At 46.0% G+C, this 21064-nt stretch overlaps 1 protein-coding gene across 1 annotated transcript in view; it reads left to right on the forward strand.

Moving 5' to 3' along the window:
• lrmda (leucine rich melanocyte differentiation associated) overlaps positions 1–21064 on the forward strand; it is a 277824-nt gene that overhangs the window by 227256 nt on the left and 29504 nt on the right. Inside the window, exon 6 of the mRNA XM_080531310.1 lies at positions 9731–9815. Within this exon, the coding sequence (XP_080387436.1) occupies positions 9731–9815 (85 nt within the window). The remainder of the gene's footprint in view (positions 1–9730; positions 9816–21064) is intronic.

The raw sequence follows: 21064 nt of genomic DNA on the forward strand, positions 1-21064 counted from the left end.
ATCGCAACATGCTGATAGAACATGAACATTCTAAAAACACATAATTACACATAACTAGATGACACACACACATCCTTTTTTTATTGATGAGGATACATGTTACATTTTATGTTCAAAAATCTGTTTTATGCTAATAAAGAGGCATGGTTTACCTCATAGGTAGCTGTGTTATTACATTATCTGGGTCACATAACAGTGAAACAATGATATTGTTAATCCCAATTATTTCTGAGACTGCCAATGAATTGTACAGCAAAATCTGGAATTGTTACACTCCTAACTCCAAGACTAGTAGTGGTCGTTTATTGTACCACAGCTATGGCTCTCCTTCAGGTTCAACCTGAGTGTTGTATAAACAGGAAAAAAGAACTTGAAGTGTCCTGTTCTCCCCCCCCCCCCTGCCCTCTCTGTAGGAGACTGGTCTTTCTTTAGCCCTGTCACTGACAGGGGGACTCAACCAGGAAGAGGAAAAGCGCTCTTGGATATCCCTGTGTCATTAGTTCAGTACAGGGTCACAACTGGGCCACTCAGAACGTGATTACATCGCCTGATTTATCTGCAAAAGGAGCCCGAACACCGATAACTCTGGGAGCTCTTCTCCCCTGGTTGTGGGATCCTCAATGTCTGACAAACGACCCTGAGCTGAAGAAATACTCAGACGGCACGTTATGAATAATTCATTCTGATAGCCTTTTCCTCTTAAACGTGTATATTGTTGCTTTTAAACAGCAAAGGTGTTTCTTTGATTCCCACTCTACACCCCCCCCCCCCCCCCCGCCCCCCACCCCTCCAATGATGAAAGAGAGCCAGAGGGTGGCGTACATTTTGTTTTGCGCTCATAAATTGTATTTTCCCGAGCCCCAGCCTTATCCACTGGTGTTTTAACATAAATATCTTTTATGTAAATCTGTCACAGGTTAATCTGCTCTGGGGGCTCCTGTGTAGATATTGGCCTGTCTGTGACTTTATGACAGAGTTCGAAAATCACTCATTAAACTGACCCCCTTGTGCTGTAAATTCACTTAGTAAAAAATGACCCCCCCCCCCCCCCCCCAGCTCTCCCTATTTGCTCTCGTAAGATGTGATCACGAGTCCATTTTCAAACTTAATTAATTGGCCGTTTTCTGTTGACAAGAAATATATGCGGTAATAATTTGCGGGGGATAGATCGCGGAGCGCAGGAAATGAGATATCCATCACAGGCCTAGTGTTCTGCCAGCTGCAGCCGCGGCTAATATGAAAGTATTTCAGCCCTGCTCAGGCCCTCCGCTGTTTGTGCAGTCAAGATTATATATATACCCACAGTCCACGGCCTGCCTCCGAGGCGCTCATGGAGGTCCATGATAACAAAGAGCATGTGATTTATGGCCTGCTGTGAAAGCACAACTTGATGAGATTAAACAATTTCATAGCACAAGTGTTTCTCAGAGGGCCCTCCTTGATTTGTAGCGTGGCAGCCCGCCGGTAAATCAGGTTTATATATCTGAGAGCATGCTCGGCAAAGGAGCGCAATTACTGTTTAAGACAGCTACTTTTTATTTAATTTTTATCCCTCCTGGTTTGTCTCTTTTATTCTCAGGCTGTCATACAGCCACTCACCTTCATAAGTCCTCCAGGGAGGCCGGGAGGGAGGGAGGGAGGGTGGCGTGGGGGCCCTCTGCTATCTCTCCCTCACAGCTTCTAGAACAACAACAATAACAACAACCGAGGCGGCAACAACCAGCCACCAGCTCGACAATACAGCAGCCACAGACCCCCCACGGAAAGGCTCTATTTATTCTGCATTGTTTGTGTGCTGTGTCTCGGTTCCTGTCTGGGTAAATGGAGTAGGCATGGTGTAATTACAGCGCCAGGCTTTTCTCTGTGCCATAAACATGACATGGTGTAATGATACGACTTACAGGCCCACAGAGTGTTCTGTCTCACTGCTGGGAGAGAGAGGCCGTGGCTCGCTCCGTCGCCTGTGAATTATGATATGTTGGGAAGATGACAGTGTTGTTATCATTGGAAGCCTGGAAGTTACAGTAAGAGATGCAAGGAGAATGGCTCGGGAAGGTCGTTTTGGATTGGGGGAAAAGGAGCCTAGATGTGGATAATGGGGACATTCATATCCAATGATTGTCAGTCATTGAAAGAAATATTCAAGTGGGTTGGTATGGCACGGCACATTAGTCTGAGGAGACATTATTCCTTGTTCGTTTTGTTATGTTGAATTACTGTACCTGTGGCCGGTGTGTTTATATACTGTATTTGTGTACCGTATTTACAGCTTTTAGTTTCTGTGCCGAGAGTACGGTACATGGAACGACTTTCAACAAACTGGAATTCGATTCTCTTGTATCACTTGGCAAAAAACGTTGATAAAGATCTGTCATCCAAGAAATTTGCATGTTTTAATTGATTCTGTTTTGTACACTGATATGTAATGAATTAACTGTATTATGTTTGGAATTTCTTATATACATTTATGTTGTATGTTTGTAAGCAAGGCTCCTCTACCAAAAAAAATCATAATAACACATGAATTGGTCTGTGTACCCATACCCTGTATATGCAGCACAGTATGTCTTTTTCAGTTGTGAGTTTGTGCGGGTGTGTGTGTGTGTGTGTGTGTGTGTGTGTGTGTGTGTGTGTGTCCCTGGGTGTACATGCTGGTTGTGCATCTGTCTGCATCATCCCCTATCTTCCCTGAAAACATCAAGAGATCTCATTATTTTGACACATCTCAGCTTTTCTTTTAGTTTTTTCCCTACCACCCTAAGTCAAAATTAGTTTTCATTCCCTCTGTGATCTTCCTGACTGAAGCTCGCTGGAAGTAAAGAAAATGGCAGTCTTCATAGCAGGGCTGAGTCAAACACACACTTCACACAGCCCGCACTCTGAGTTAAGCATTGCTAAGTAACCTTCACATTTCACTCGTGTGAAGATCTAATTTCCTTTAAGTTCACATGTCACTTTTTGTGGCTCTTTTTGTGGGTCCTCTTCAAATGTCTCCTGGGTGTCTAATTGCAAAGGAAACATTCCAGACAAGCCAGGGTGACAGGCGCGCTCCCAGAGTCTTCAATTATTAAACATCCCACACTCTGGAAAACAGCTCTGACGTTAGCTACAGCCCCTAATCGGAACAGAAAGCTTCATGATATGTCACACTTTGTGTCTCTTTCTGTGTGTGTGTGTGTGTGTGTGTGTGTGTGTGTGTGTGTGTGTGTGTGGGCCATAGTGTTTATGATCTCCTTGTCCATCTGTTTGTACACAAAGCAAACAGGTAAAAAAACTAAAACTAAAACAAACACCACAAATGGAACCTGAGGTCTGTTCTTACATGTAACTGGTTTCTTTTAATCCAATAGAGGCACACGTTTCCTGTCCGTTTAAATCACCCACACGTATCCATCCAAACAACAAAACATTTCGGACAGCTTTTTAAAATTCAACTCTTCAAAACAAACGCGGACCTATTTCCATCAAAGGGTCGCTGGTAGTGGTGATTAACTTCCTGTAACGGCCCGACCTTTGCTTGTCCAACACTGAGCTGAAACATAAAAAGCGGTTGCTGGTCTGCACTTGCAACCGATGTAGGATTGTACTTGGACTTCTGATTCGTGTCCTGCAGTAATCAATGAATCACTGTCCAGCCAGCGACCCAGCTCTGTGTCTATTCTGACAAGAGACAAGAATTAACACATACAGTAAGATCTGCAGCATTCACCAGGATGTTGACTGGATCTGTGGCAAGGATGGCAACCATGTATGAGTCACAAGCTCAATGCAACCAACATGACTTATTCTGCATGCTAGCTAATTGCTCATGTAGCAATAATAACAAATGGCATGGTTAGAATTAAATCACACTCGCTCACAGTGTCTAACAGGGTACTGTTATATACTAGGGAGAGTTCACAAAGAACTCATCGCAAAACAGTACAAATAGTAAATAACGTCAGTAGTCTCCAATGCTTTAGAACGTGACCTAATGCTTGCTTTAAATGTAGAACGGGAAGATTTGAGTTTTGCGATCTCCCTCTATCAGCCATATCCCTCAAGGACTAATGGCCTTATTGATTGTAAATTCAAACAAACCAATCTGAATACTGACCATTATAATACCTATTCCTGAAGCTTCATGCTCTGAGCGAAAACCCCTCTCGTGATCAGTGATCATATGATCCATTTACCAGGAGCCAAGTTCATCGGAGTAGAACATGTAAATGATTAAACGCACACTCAACGTTCTTCCTGCTGAGCAAACGCAGCATCCAAAGACTGTTTTACTAGCCACAGGCGCAGGCACCGTTACATCAAATGTTCTCCCCACTGCCATTACCTAAGAAAACAGAATGAATACACGGTACTCACACAACAGCAATTTAAAACGCATTACCGTCTTTTCCCTAAACATCTGAAATACAATTATCAAGGTCAGACCTGTAAAACTGTCTCTTTTTTTAAGTACTTTCCCTTCGTGGTGGCTGCTCCTGTGCTAAACTGAAACAGATTTTCACCACACTAATACACAATATCCTAAAAAAAAACTGCTTTATACAGTACATGCTAACTATGTTAACCCTATCTTGTACAGTACATGTTAACTATGTTAACCCTATCTTGTACTGTACATGTTAACTATGTTAACCCTATCTTGTACTGTACATGTTAACTATGTTAACCCTATCTTGTACAGTACATATTCACCCTGCCTTGTACGGTACATGTTAACTATGTTATGTTGTTATGTTAATCCTGCCTTGTACAGTCCATGTTAACTCTGTTAACCCTGCCTTGTATGGAGTAAAACTTCAAAGTAAGAAAATGTTCATTGTGACTGAATTAGAATGGTACGCATGTTGCCACAGTTCTGGAAGTCACTGTTTGTGTTTTGGATAATGTTTTCCTATTTGTTTTGCGTTTTTCCTTTTGCGAAATGTTATTCATGTTTTGTCACCCCAAACATCAGAGGCGTGAGACACAAATGGCATTAAAGTCTACTGAAGAAATATGTCAGGCCAGCATTAAATGTTCACTCAAATAAATGTACAACTTTTGTCTCCTCTGATCTTTACAAAGCAGTGCAAGTGCTCAAGGAGGGACACGGAAACAAAGTTTCATGCGCACGCAACAGAAGAAATATTTTGATAGAGACCCAAAGAGAAAACATATCAAAAGACATTTTTATACATGTCTTTTGCAAGTGCAAAAAAAAAAAGCAGAAATGGTGTCAAGAGAAAACAAAACAGAAAGCTTCTTTCTTCTAACAATTGCTTTAAGCTACAAAAACCTCAGAGTCCCCAGCCTCCTCTCACTGTCAGCTCTCTCTCTCTCTCTCTCTCTCTCTCTCTCTCTCTCTCTCTCTCTCTCTCTCTCTCTCTCCAGTCTCCACCTTCGTTCCCCCTCTCCCCCTTTCTCTCTCTCTCTCTCTCTCTCTCTCTCTCTCTCTCTCTCTCTCTCTCTCTCTCTCTCTCTCTCTCTCTCTCTCCCCCATCTCCCTTTCTAAGACCGGACAGGCCTCTCTGTACACCCTGATAGGTTGCGGGAGCTGATGCTTAGCAACAACATTCCTGTGCCCTAAGTAGCAGTAAGCCTCTGGCTGAACCCTTTGATGTGGCTGTCAGGCCACATTTATTTCGTTTTAGCACTTTGTCTGCTTGTCCAGATGTAGAAGGAGATAAAAAGCCCTGGTGTTTACACTGCTCTCGCTTCTCTCTACGTATCGCCCTGTGTAATTAGATTGTATTGCTGGTCAGCTCATGCGGAGGGGTGAGGTGAGATGAGGCAGGACGGCCGAGGGTACCAGCTGGGTTCAGGATGAGCTGGAATGAGCAAGGTTTCAACCCCTGGTTCCCCTTGGTTCTGACTATCCGCTTTGTCTGTCTAGCAGAACACCTCTGACTTCACTGATTCAGGATGCTACTGTTTGTTCTGGGACACTGTTACAAAAACGAGTGGTCTTACTCAGGGCTCAGTTTACTCTGTTTCGACCTCTTTCCCCGGGGGTTCCACCCTCTCTTTCTCCCTCTCTTTCTCCCTCTCCTGGTGATGTGTTAGAAGGGACCGCTAGTAGTGGTGTGATGTAATCCAGTATGGAAGTCATCTTTCATTATGACATTTAACAGAACTCTCCATGAGGATCATCTCTCTCTGTCTCTCTCTTTCTCTGTCCCTCTCTCTCTCTGTCTCTCTCCCCCCCCCCGGTGGTAGGGAGCCCCCGTTGGAAGGAGAGCTAATACAGAACCCTGTCCTCTGTAGAGAGCCATTATCGGAGATTCCGCCGTTCTCCCCAGCCTGTAAATTTGTGCCACATTATCATAAGCTGTGGTGATAACTCACATAGCCCAGAGACAATCATGATGTGAGCACTCAGCATATGTCCCGGGCCCAGCAAATTAAAACAAGGCTCAGCTTGATGAACAGACTACTCTGGACAGCAGAGAGAGAGAGAGAGAAAGAGGGAGGGAGGGAGGGAGAGAGAGAGAGAAAGGATGAAGGAGGACAGCGGCTCTTTAATAGATTACACTGCAGCACCGCCCTCTGCTCAGTGTAGGTACGACTGCAGAGCAGAGAAAGGAGAGGGGACGGGGGGGGGGGGGGACTCACACCTCAATCCATCATTGACGTGGAAAAGGATAAAGAGAGATAGAGAGGTGTCGGTTAGCGGAGGAGAAGAAGAAGGATGGAGGGAGAGAAGGAGCGAAAGGGGGAAGAGAGAGACACAAAGATAACAGCTGGGATTCAGAACTGCCTTTCCCGTGGGTCTGTTTCACAGGGATTCCCATCAGAGGGCTCTCTCTCTCATCCACTGGACGGGTCATGAAGTTGAGTGAAAGGGGAGAGCCGGGGGGGGGGGGGGGGGGGGGAGGAGGAGGAGGAGAAGCAGCGGCTGATTATTGTTGTACAGATCGGGTGGCAGTAGAGCGTAGAGAGGGGGAGGACGGAGGGTGTCTGATCAGTCGACGTGACATGGGGGGGTGTCGGTGTTGGTGTCAGGGCGTTGGGGGATAGCGGGTGGGGGGGTTTGGGGTCGGGGGGGAAGGCTCTGATGTTGACAACGGGCTACTTTTGGGGGAGCAGTGTGTGATTGACGTCCCTGGTTGCCCCTGGCGGGCGGAGGGGTGGGGGGGGGGGGGGGGGGGGTGCTCTGGGGGTCGTATCCAAGTGTGTGGGTGGTGGTGTTAATAATGTGGCCACTGGGAAGATTAATTGTGGACAAGCAGCAGGATTAGGAGGGGCTTTGAGGGGGCCGGGGATGGGCCACTGGAGGCCTCTGATCTACCAGGCAGACCAGGAAATGATGGTGTGGTGTGAGGTAGAACTGGTATAAACCCCCCCCCCCGCCCCCTAACCCCAATCGACTTGTCCCAGTGGGTGAACTGTTCTATCCATTCTTTTTACCCTTTTTTATATCTTTGCACTCGATCAAATTTCAGGACCCTCCTTTCATGACTTTTCCTAGATACGTGCGTTCTACCACCCAGTATCCTTACATTTTCTAAATCCCATCAGGATAAGCTAGTATAAAGCTAGGCTTATTTACAAGACGCGCTAACTAGTGGCCGTTGTGTGTAAATAGCAGCTTACCATTGTAAAGACTATGGTCATTTGACCCCTGAGGCAGCTCTTTTAGGTAAAAAAGTCACGGCTCTTCTAGTGTTACGGTATGTTGTTTATTCAGACTAAAGAATATGGGGAAAGTGGCCTCCATGTTGTCCTCTGTGGTACCTAGTAGATGACTCAGATGTCAATTTGAATTGTGGGATAACAAAGAAACTCCAGCACAGTGGCCACCATGTTAGATCCACAATATTTCAATGGGCCACTTTTAGGTTAGAATTGTGAATTGTGGCCACTCACTGTATGAAATTGAAACACTTTATATATTTTCAGTTACAGTAAGATTTATAACCCCATGGCGAATAAATCGGAGTGTTGAGCTTTTTTTTCTGGTCTCTGGTCTCACCGACAAAGCTCAAGCCTAGTCCTGGACTAAATCACACCTTCAATGTCAAACCTCCATTGAAGATGCTTTTAGTCTAGGATTAGGCTTGAGTCTTGTCTGTGAAACCGGCCCGTTGTGTGATGTTCTAATTGTAATGCTCCAGTATACTGACAATTCATTCAATTGTGAAATGTTTACATTTTTGAGTTAGTAATTCATAAAATACAAAGGTTCCATCTCACAAAACATAATGGAATGTAAAAACGTTGACGCTCAACATCTCTGAACTGCCCTAAACGGAGATAGAACCTTATAATTCTAAACTCACGAAAGCTCACTGTTCAAGTTATGCATGGCACTGTAGAAAACCAACAACAGCAGCAGCAGGCAGAAAAAGCAGCTCTAAACCATCTCTAATGTGTATTTGTCAGTTTTGGTCCCCTGCTATGATTAAAGGTCCTCTGCTGCAGGGGAGAAAGGTGTTTCTGCAAAGGCATCAGATAGGCTGTCTGGTGATGAACGGCCTGCTCAACATGCTAAAAGGCTAGGGAGAGAGAGAGAGAGAGAGGATGTTTTGGTCCTTGAAAGTGCACAACAAAGAAGAATAACAACCAAACTGTTGACCTGCATAGGAACACATTCTGAGAATAAGGATGGTTTATGTAGCAGAAGGCAGTAGTGGTACTGGGTGACGTTAGAATTATAAGGTTCTATCTCCATTTTTTACATAATCTGATCCATTAGGTGTTTATTTATTTAAAAATGTTGACATTTTTGAGTTAGTAATTCATAAAATACAAAGGTTCCATCTCACAAAACATAATGGAATGTGAAAACGTTGACGCTCAATATCTCTGAACTACCCTAAACAGAGATAGAACCTTATCATTCTAAGCTCACGTCTGGTCATCTGAAGCCCTGGGAGAAATCCTGGTGGGTCTGCGGGGGGGGGGGGGGGGTGTGACGCAGTTTGGGGGTTGAAGCGGGCGGGCCGGTCCATCTGTGGCCGCAGCTCTGCTCACACCCACCCCCTCATCAGCATGAAGTCCAGGGGCGTTCTGTTGTCTTTATTCTGGAGGGTGAGCTCCACATAACCAGGTGCTGTGGACATGTTCTTATCATCTTCTGCACCCGTCAAGTCACGGTGGTGTGTTTCAGTAAACCAGTAATAAACCAGAACAGTAAAAAATGGATGTTTTAATGATTCAGCCAATCATTTCTACACTAACACGACACAGTGTCACATTTGAGTTAACCGAAACCGGAAAAAACCCAAAAAGAGTTTAAAGAAGTAACGTACATGAACAGTAGTGTTCTGTGAAACACTTGTGCAGCAAACTTTGAGAGAGCAGTGGCTTTCATGCCACCTGTTGGACTCGCGGTCTCATAGCAGCAGTGTGTGTCAAGACTAGAGGAGTGTGAGTGACGTCTGACCCTCAGGTGACCCTCTCCTGCAGGTCATGGCTCAGTGGCACCGCCCCCCCCCTCCTTAAACAGGCAGGGGACACACCATCAAAGCCAGGGTCATAGCTCCTACCTCTCACCCTCCACACAAAGTAATGAACCCTGCCCCCCCCCCTTCTCCTCGCTCGGCCATAAAACAGGGGCGGTGCTCTTACGGTCGCTGTCCCGCTCGCGTTGAATTTATGGCACTCGGACTATCAGTCACAACAATGAAATCTCTCTCTCTCTCTCTCTCTCTCTCTCTCTCTCTCTCTCTCTCTCTCTCTCTCTCTCTCTCTCTCTCTCTCTCTCTCTCTCCGGTATGTGTTTGTAATACTGTGTATTTGCCTTTTACAGCTACCCAGTGACCCCAGGTCTGAGTGCTCCGACTTGCCGTACTCCCCTCTACCCAGAGGGTCCAGAGACGGCATGAATCACAAAGGTAAGGAACACACACACAAGCATGCGTGCATAATAATAATAATAATAATAATAATAATAATAATAATAATAATACATTAGACTTATATAGCCCTTGTCTAGACACTCAAAGACGCTTTACAAACTGAAAAGATCGAATAGTAATAATAAAAAGAAACAAAAGGTAAATAGAAGAAAGTAGAGGGGCCTAATTGAGTTAGTGCTGGGGACACATGGGAAGGGGAGGGGGAGAGGTTTAACTGGTGAAGGCGAGTGTAACGATAGTCAAACAGCCAAACTTCTTTCAATCAATCCTTTTATTTGACCTGCAGAGAAGACATATAGAACACAATTCTTCTCTGGTCTGCTTGTGAATCCATTAAGCTGGCGGCCATTTTCTCCGTCCACCGTCTATGTACATTTCACATCAGGACAGTTTGTTCACAGAAAGAACACAAACTTCCCTCAAACATTACAAATAACAATTACAAACAACATGTGGAGCGACATACCTGCAGAGAAGACATATAGAACACAATTCTTCTCTGGTCTGCTTGTGAATCTGCACGTTCAAAACAACATACAATAAATGTTCTGTTTCACATCATCACAATACATCACAATACATGTAAAAACAAACAGCACAGTACTACACCAACATTTTCACCCTACATTACAAGATTCTCCATACAAACAACAAAACACGAGGAGCGTTTTACATGCGCACATACCCATTAAGCTGGCGGCCATTTTCTGACGCACCACCGCAAGTACGGCAACAAGAGAAGGACAAACGAACGTGCAGACCTGCAGTACACCCAAACTCCAAAGGGGGGCTCCAACAACAACCAGGGCTGCTCAAAGCACGGCGAAACTCATCTACATTCACCACAGCTAAACATACATTCCCAACTCTGTTACACCCACCTCCCCTGAATTTCGCCAACCTTGAGCAGCAACTATACATTTAAATACTACTTTTTACTTTTTACACTATTACATAGGGCCGCCAAAGGACAGGACAGCCAACTTGAAAAGTATCCTATAAGGATGAAGTGGAAAGAGAGGTAAACTACCTCTCCAACCAACTACTGGCGGTAGGATGCGTTCTACACCCCACAAGACCCTATTTTCACTGTGTATTACTAGCCTTCAAGAGGCCACAACCTCTTATGAAACAATCAGAATAACGAACAAACCTATATGTCATAGGATGTCAGTGTGCACAGTGTATACATGCACTGAACTGAGCTTCGGCTTATCTAACTGTGGGAAGCCTGGAACACTGACCTGCAAACAGCTCGAATGTTTGACTTAGTGTCTTGGATAATGTCTTGTCCTGACATAGTATAAATCAATCTGTCAACTGGTTTGATAAGGCGACCAAACTTGGACTTGACCTGTGTGACTGTACTAGGATGTTCACACTGTGTGACAGAAGCTAAAGTGTCAGTACGCTGTGTGTCACTAGCATCATCTGTCTGATTTGTGTTACCAGAAACATCAGTACAATCATCAGCGCTAACCACAAATCTAGAATCAGAGTTAATGGACTGATCTACCATTTGCTCCTCAGCCATCTGCTCGGGAACCCTCTGAGGGGCAAACGAGACTGAAGACACTACAGTGTTAGTAGCCTCTGTCCGTGAGTGGTCAGGGAATGGTAACTGGGTGACCCACTCCAGGGTTCTTCCCTTGGGATCCTTGGGCTCTGGAACAGTCAAGGGAACATCCCTCTCCCGAACAGCTCTTCCCCCATACTCCATGTCTTCAACCTCCCCTCCCTCACTCCCAGGACAGGAATCCACTCTCTCCGACTCGAACGCGGTTCCTCTACTCACTTCCCCAGGCAAGGAATCCTGTTCCACTTCCGATACAGACATGTCACTTGGCTCATTTGATGTATGAACAGCAGACAGGGATGAAACTGGGTCAGAGATCACACTCGTATCATACACCGGCAGAAAGTTCACCAACAACAATAGATTACGGTGGACTACCTTCTCTCGTCCAGTGACAGTGTCTTGTATCCTATATGTGTGAGTCTCAGAGTTCCTATCCACCACAGTGTATACAGTAGACTCCCAACGATCAGCCACCTTTCTCTTTCCTCTCTCTCTCTTGTTCGCCAACAGCACACGGTCTCCGACGTCAATGGTGGGCCCTTTTACTCGTCTGTTGTAGAGCTCTGTGTGACGGTGCTGTTCTTTTATGACATGTTCCTGGGCTATGACCATAGCTTCTCTCAGATCCTTCGTGAGAGACATCACATACTTGTCGTAGCTGACCACAGCTGGATCATTCAGGACTGTCCGGAAGAGTATATCGACAGGGAGACGAGGAGTACGCCCAAACATCAGATAGAAAGGTGCATAGCCAGTTGACTCATGCGCTGTGCTATTGTACATGAACGTCAGAGTTTGCAAACGCCTCGGCCAGTTGATTTTTGCCTCTGGTTCAAGCGCTCGGATCATGTTACCGAGAGTTCTATTGAAACGTTCCACACTACCGTTACCCATCGGGTGATACGGGGTTGTGTGCGACTTTCTGACACCGGAGACTCTGAGCAGCTCACTCACTAGTTGACTCTCGAAGCTAGCTCCCTGGTCGCTGTGGATACGTTCTGGGAACCCAAAGACGCAGAAGAACTTGTCCCATAGAACTCTCGCCACCTGTTTGGCTGACTGATCTTTGCAGGGGAATGCCTGGGCCATTCTTGTAAAATGGTCAGTAACAACTAACACATCAACTGACTTGTTCCTTGAGTCCTCCGCTGACCAGAAATCAATGCAAACCAGCTGAAGTGGCCTGGTTGATGTGATACTCTGCAAAGGCGCCCTCGCAGCAGGTTCAACAGTCTTACTGACAATACACCGCTGGCAGTTACGGACGTAGTCTCTTACGTCTCTGTCGAGGTTGAGCCAGAAGAACCTCTGTCTGGCCAAGCCAAGACTCCTGAACTGACCTTGATGGCCGGCATGGTCATGAACACCTCTCAGAACTTCAACTTTCTTAGACTCAGGAACCACATACTGGCGGCGTTTTGACTTCACGACTTGATCCCTCGAGACTCTGTAGAGTATCCCATTGCTCACAACAAGTTTCTCCCAGTGCTTCAGGTACCTCATGACTGTGACTGATTCCTTATCTCTCTCTCTCCTGGAGGGTCTCCGATGTCTCTCCACATAGTACAAGACTCGAGAGAGAGTTCTGTCTCTGAGCTGTTCATCCCGGAGTTCCTTCTCACTGTAAGCAGGAAGTGAGTCCTGACCACCTGGGACTAACTGAGGCAAATGGTGCAAGACTGCCACAGCACGCGTTCTTGCTCCGACCTCCCACAGATCGTCATATGACTGTAGAACAACAGACACTTCATCCATCTCCATAGACTGAGCGTGGACATGCAGAGGTGATGGGACACTTTGAGCGTAACTCTCTACCTGGCGTGGAGTGTCACCACTATCATTGGACGACCGGAAGGCGTCCTGTACAGAAGCACTCGACACATCCTGGACTTCGGAGAGGAGATTCTTGTAGGGCTCTTCAAGTAATCTGTGACTGACTCTCTGCTTGACGAAAGGCACACGACTCAAGGCATCAGCGACAACATTCTGTGGGCCTGGCACGTACTTGATGTCGAAGTTATAGCTCGCTAACTTAGCCACCCATCGTTGCTCGCAGCAGTCCAGCTTGGGCTTCGTCATGATATGAGTCAATGGATTATTGTCCGTCCAAACAGTGAAATCATGCCCCTTCAACCAATGGCTGAACTTGTCACAGACACTCCACTTCAAGGCTAGGAATTCCAACCGATGGGCTGGGTAATTTCTCTGAGACAGAGAGAGGGACTTGCTGGCGAATGCGATTGGCCTCGCTCGGTCTTCACCCTCTTGGATCTGCGACAGGACAGCACCGATGCCATCAAGGGACGCGTCCGTTGACAGCATGAAGGGACGGCTGAAATCAGGGTGAGCCAGGACAGCCGTCTCAACCAGCGCCGTTTTCAGCTTCTGGAAAGCCTGCTCCGTTTCGGGGGTCCAGTCAGTAACCTTCAACTTCCTGCTTTGTGACCTTTGTTTGGACTGTTTCACCTTCCCTTTTCTCTTCTGGCCCGTCAACAGAGAGAAGAGAGGCTTTGCAATAGCGGAGAAGCTAGGCACAAAGTGCTGGTAATAATTGATCATCCCCAAGAAAGATCTGATTCGTTTCTGTGAGGGGGTTACACCGTCCGCTTCCATCAGGTCAGCACTTGTCATCTTTGCGATGCTCTCAACTTTGCTGGGATCAGTCAACACACCGTTGTCATTAATTATGTGGCCGAGGAATTTGACGGATTTCCGGAGAAAAAAACACTTCTTGGGGGCCAATTTCAGGTTATGACCACGCAGTCTACTGAACACCATCTCCAAGCGTTCCAGAGCTGTCCTCTCATCAGGGGCGTACACCAATAAATCATCCAGATAAACCAGTAAGCTCAGATAGTTCTGGTCTCCGAAAATGCTAGTCATCATACGCATGAAGCTCCCAGGACTATTACAGAGGCCCTGCGGGAGGCGATTATACTCATACAAGCCCATAGGTGTTGTAAAGGCAGAGTACTTTCTGTCATCCTCGTGTAGTGGCATGTTATAAAACCCTGAGGTTAGATCCATAGTACTAAACAAGGAGTTACCTCCAAGTGCAGCTAAGCAGTCGGCCTGGTGAGGGAGAGGGTGAGCATCCTTCAGGGTCCTCTTGTTCAGCCAGCGAAAGTCTGTACAGATACGGAGATCTCCGTTCTTTTTCCATACAAGAACCAACGGAGATGCATATTCACTGGTTGACTTCCTGATTATATCTTTCTCCTCCATCTCACTCAGTACTTGGCGCAACTTCTGATACTGACTGGGGGGCACTCGTCTGAATGGGAGCCGGAATGGCCTGTGATCTGAGAGGTGAATGCGATGTATGAAGCCCTTTGCCTCTCCACAATCCAGGTGATGGCGTGAGAAGATGTCCTTGTAGCGTACAACCAGGTCAGCCATCTTGCTTCTACACTGTTCAGACACGTCACAAGAGTGTATGTCGAGCCCACTCAATCCCATGTACTTCAGTTCCTCATCAACAGTGCGGGCCGCATTTTCACTGGACGGGGTTACTTGACAGCAACTGAGTAGTGGGACCTCAGCAGGTCCGGTCTCATCCATGTCCTCGAGCGCAATGCAGGAGAAGACGTCGGCCAATTTAGCATTGCGTCTTACCAAGACGGGCCTGTCGGACGAGTTGATCAGCTTCAATGGAACCCATCCGTCTCCCCACAAAGGAGTAACAACTCTGGCCACCAGAACCCCTCTTGGAGCTGAGCGACACGATGTGGGCTCTGTCATCACAGCGCTACCAGGAGACACAATAGTGGACTTGGGTAGCTTGCCCCACATCAGGTACTCCCGACCAGGCTCAAGACACACGGCTGAGTTGCACCTGACTGTGCCTATCTTGTCAGGTATGACGTCACCTCGCCAACGGTTCAGACCAGCGAGCATCGAGAGAAACTGTTCAGATTCTGGATCGCCAGCAGGACAGGGCGTAGACACAGCCTTCCAGTAGCCATCACATTGCTTATACTGCCGGAGGATATATTTAATAACATTGGTGCCTAGTATCAACTCATCATGCTGGCCTTCAACTACCAGAGTGGGAACCATAATCCTACAGCCATACACCTCCATTTCCACGTTGAAAGCTGACTCAGGCTTGACACGGCGACCACCACAGCCAACAAGCACCACATTTGAACTGAACTGGTTATGCTCTGTAGCAACTCCAACCTCTCTAAGCTTTCCCTCTGCCGTCTTACTCATTGTACAAGCCATAGACCCACTGTCTAGCATAGCATTTAGAGTCACTGTATTACCAACTGTCACAGGTGTGTAGAAAAGGCTGTCACTACCACTAATTGTATGCGTATTCTGATAAACAATATCTTCAGAGTTATCACTTGAGCTTTTGAGAGCTATATACACTGTCTCAGCACTAGATTCGTCCTCACAATGGGAGTTTACTTGGCGACCTATATTTTCTCCCTCTGAATACAGGCCACCTAGTTTCCCTGAGGCTGAGGTGCTCGGGACGACCTGGTGGGACACTCAACTTTTGTGTGACCTGGGGCTAAACAGACAAAGCACAGCCTCTCTGACATGCAGTGTGAGATGGTAGTGTGTCTACTGTCATCACAGACTCGGCAGGCCTTCTCACGGGCGCCACCCTGGTATCTTCCGCCACGAGGAGCACTGTCACGCTGCTGCACTTTCCCCATCATCTGCTCCAGACTCTCCATAATGCGAGCAAGAATCCTGTCTTCAGATTGCTGAGTGTTCTGGGCCACAGCAGTCGCGGAGGAGGGGCACGGAAGCTGGCCTAAAGCATGGTCCTGGGAAGGAATGAGGGTAGAAGGCGGACACTGTGTGTGGTACACTGGACTATGGGCAGGAGCAGGGGGGTACTGGGTGGAACACTGCTCAGACACAGACTGAATCGAAGGCTCTGGATGAGACTGCACAGTGTGGAGGGCGGTGGCATGGCTCTTCAATGGCACAGAACTACCGGTCCTGCCAGAGGCTCTCAGCTCTCTCTGATAATTATCAATCTTCAACTGTATGTCTCGTGAGCTCCACTCCTCAATAGCCTTGCATTCCAGAATACGGGATAGTCCAGAGTCCGGGCAATGCCTGACAAACATCCGTGCTACCTCTTCACCCACGTTCTCCATCCTCCTACCTTGTCTGCGAAGGCCCTCACCAGCTACATCAGCTGCTTTGTTGATCCTCAACCAGTAGTCTACAGGGTTCTCATTGGGTCTGGGTAGAGTGGCATAGAAATCTGACAACGGGAGGCATGATGACACATCACTGAAGTACTTGAGAAGGATATCATAGATGAGATCAGGGTTCTGCTTCACATCAAGTGTCTGATCGCTTCGCAAACCAACCCTCACAACATCCTTTGCCTTACCCATCAGCCTTGCCAGTATCTCCTCAGCCTGTTCATGCATTGGACATTTCTGCTTTCTCAGATAAGCTTTAGACATGTCAATCCAGTCCTGGACTGAACACTTATCAGAACTATCACCTCGGAACATTGGTGGTTCCCTGTCTGATGTTACATTCACAGTAACGCACGGAACCTCCTGTCTAACAACATTAGGATCAGTTACAGGATCTGGAGGCGATGTGCAGTTGAGGTGTGCACTGCTCATACTACTTGAGTGAACTACACCAGCTGAAATTAACTTGGTTACAATGGACTCGCCAATCTGAGCACCTAGCTGACCCATCATGTCTGAAAGGTGATGAAGAGCTTCAGTGTCATTAACACTGGGTGTGGATGTGGGAGGAGCCTCCCCTGTAAACTGTCCGACAGCAGCACAACCTGGGTCCTGACCTGACCCTGTGCCTCTACCACTGTCAGTAAACAACTGGGAACACCCCACCTCCCTACTATTGACAGCACTGTCAATGTCGATGTCACTGTCAATGTCTATGACAGCACTGTCTGCTCTGCTCTGACATGCCCCCCATGCACCCCTCCCCATAGGCAACACTGGACTGGCAAAAATCTCATCATTAAAACCTGGCCTCTGAGCCATAGTGGTACAGACTTGCGTTGTGTAATATTACTGAATGAAAAAAATAATAATAATAATAATGTTTAAAAAAAAATATAAAGTTACAGCAGGACATAAAAACCAAAACAATCAAAGCACTTTTTAAACTGATATAATCACAGACCTCAGACTGAATGACCATTTACTATAATACTCTGACCACACTTGATCTATCACACTAAGACCTGGCATCCACGCAGCATCCACGGAGATCGGCGTTCAGCTGATCTTGAGATCGACGTGTCACGGCACCAGTGTAACGATAGTCAAACAGCCAAACTTCTTTCAATCAATCCTTTTATTTGACCTGCAGAGAAGACATATAGAACACAATTCTTCTCTGGTCTGCTTGTGAATCCATTAAGCTGGCGGCCATTTTCTCCGTCCACCGTCTATGTACATTTCACATCAGGACAGTTTGTTCACAGAAAGAACACAAACTTCCCTCAAACATTACAAATAACAATTACAAACAACATGTGGAGCGACATACCTGCAGAGAAGACATATAGAACACAATTCTTCTCTGGTCTGCTTGTGAATCTGCACGTTCAAAACAACATACAATAAATGTTCTGTTTCACATCATCACAATACATCACAATACATGTAAAAACAAACAGCACAGTACTACACCAACATTTTCACCCTACATTACAAGATTCTCCATACAAACAACAAAACACGAGGAGCGTTTTACATGCGCACATACCCATTAAGCTGGCGGCCATTTTCTGACGCACCACCGCAAGTACGGCAACAAGAGAAGGACAAACGAACGTGCAGACCTGCAGTACACCCAAACTCCAAAGGGGGGCTCCAACAACAACCAGGGCTGCTCAAAGCACGGCGAAACTCATCTACATTCACCACAGCTAAACATACATTCCCAACTCTGTTACACGAGCTTGAAGAGGTGGGTTTTGAGGGCCTGTTTAAATGTTGGGAGGGTGTTGGCCTGTCTGATGTGGTTGGGGAGGGCGTTCCAGAGGGACGCGGCTGCGGCTGAAAAGGCCCTATCACCCCAGGTCCGGATACATGTTTGTTTGCATGCACACAAACACACACACACACACACACACACACACACACACACATGCACGCATGCACACACACACACACACACACACACACACACACACACACACACACATTCATAAGCACATCATACACACATTATCTCAGAAAAAGACAGTTGAAACAAACCAACGTTGTATGTAATTATTCCCTGACTTCAAAATCACACAGAACAAAATCTGTAATCATCTGGCCCAAAGCTTAACCCTCATCATGGTGAATTGAAGCGGACCTTACAGCTATGAATGGCTTGCCTATTTCTACCGTACTGATGATAGCAGCAACATAAACAGACAGATTATAACAGTTATTTGCATGATCAAAATGGTTAGTTATTTATTGTATTATTTTCCATCTGTGTGTGTTTGTAGGCTACAGTGTGTGTCTGATTTATATCAGGCATTGGCGCTTCACATTTAATTGCAGATTTTACAGTAGTTTGTACAGTTACACCAATTATGACTGTCAATATGTTATATTCAATATGTGACAGCAGCTGGTGAAAGTGGCAACAGTAGCAGTAGTAGGCCTAAGAAAAAAATAGTAATGTTTTCTTCTATGACTTTGATGTGAATGCACTTATTATACACATGTGGACCATGAAATGGTGATATGCTTTTGACATGTGAATGGAGGTGATGTGATACATTGATATATGGATCCAGATAGATACTCGTGTTTTCTATGACTTTGATGTGAAGATAGTGAGCTTACACATCGACATTTGAAACAGAGCATGCTAATGATGGATTTAAGAGTGTTTTGATACGTTGTGTGAATAAATGTAAGTAATAAGACATGAGTAGCTCTCGGCTACTTTAAAAAATAAATAAAAATAAAAATAAGTAGCTCTCAGATTTAAAAAGGTTGGAGACCCCTGGTGTAGAGTAATGGGGATTACTCACTGAATCCATTACATTGCAATGTTTTGGCTTGACTAGCGAGTGTGTCATTGATTTTCAACAAACGTTGACGTTTATTTACATTTTTCACAATAAAAGTCTGAACGTTTTGATTGGTTGCTGACGTGTTCCCCGCTTTCACCAGCTGCTGTCGCCCATTTAAGCTCTTTCAAATGCAAAATGTGCTATTCTAATGATTATTATGTCCTGACTAAACACAACCAGTGCATTATTGTTTGTATGGTATCGATCTAATTCACTGATTTACACTGTTACACAGAAGTCAACTAATGGATGTCTCCAGATCTCATTCTGGGAACGTTCGTTAGTATTCTAATGAGGGCCTGGGGGCTTTTAACCCTAACCCTAACCCCTGGGGCTTCTGGGAAAAATGTGCACTTGAGACACCGTCCCATCTCATCTCCTGGAGTTTATTGATAGATGCAGCAATTATAACTCTGTACTGTATTAATCTATGTTTCATGCTATTGATTTCAATGTAAGTGTAGAAATGCGTATACTATAGTTGAACCCTCCTTGATCTGTTCATGCTATAGAGTAGGTCTGTTATATGGAACAGATTAAGTTGTTTTGCATTCTGCCCTTCAGGAATATAGAATATAGAGGAATTGGAAACCTCTTTTTTTTCACTGTGATCCTGATAGTTTCTGCCCGAAAATACTCTTCACAAATCAAATGAGCAAAAGTGTGAAGAAGCGTGCGTCATACAGCCTCGATGATAACCGGTGACTATTGTAATGCGTCACGGCTAACCTGTGAAACCAAAAATACACACAGACACACTAGTATTTCTACTCTCTTTGCTTAACATTTCGACCATCGTCTGGCTGCAGTGTGGACGTCAGTGGGCAGGGCTCTAGAGATAAAAGGTGACCGTTTCTTTGTGTCTGTAGCGATGTTCTCTGAGTCGCCCTGAAGCGATTATACGGGACGTTGCGGCGGCGAAATGCTTTTCTTTCCCGAGACATTCATCATGAGACATTCATCATCACGCTCTTTGTCTCGGCGATGCAAAACACTGCGTCTGTGATGTGCAGACCGCCGTGGCGAGAGCTCGCAAGGTCAACAAAATGATCACCTCAACAGCCCCGATACACACACCCTCAACAGACACACACACACACACACACACACACACACACGTACACACACACACACACACACACACATATACATACACACACCCTCAACAGACACACACACACACACATATACATACACACACCCTCAACAGACACACACACACACACACACACACATACACACACCCTCAACAGACACACACACACACCCTCAACAGACACACACACACATACACACACCATCAACAGACACACACACACCCTCAACAGACACACACACACGCACACACACACACACACACACACACATACACACACATACACACACCCTCAACAGACACACACACACACACACACACACACCCTCAACAGACACACACACACACACACACACACCCTCAACAGACACACACACACGCACACACACCTCCCTTGCCAAGGACAGGTCTATTTCACACAAGCTGACCAGCATCTGTCACGTGACTTTGGATGTAGCGAGAGAGAGAGAGAGAGAGAGAGAGAGAGAGGCCCAGTGCTTTGTCAAAAT

The sequence above is a fragment of the Nansenia antarctica genome, assembly GCF_963989245.1.
Source record: "Nansenia antarctica genome assembly, chromosome: 1".
In the NCBI taxonomy this organism is placed as follows: Eukaryota; Metazoa; Chordata; class Actinopteri; order Argentiniformes; family Microstomatidae; genus Nansenia; species Nansenia antarctica.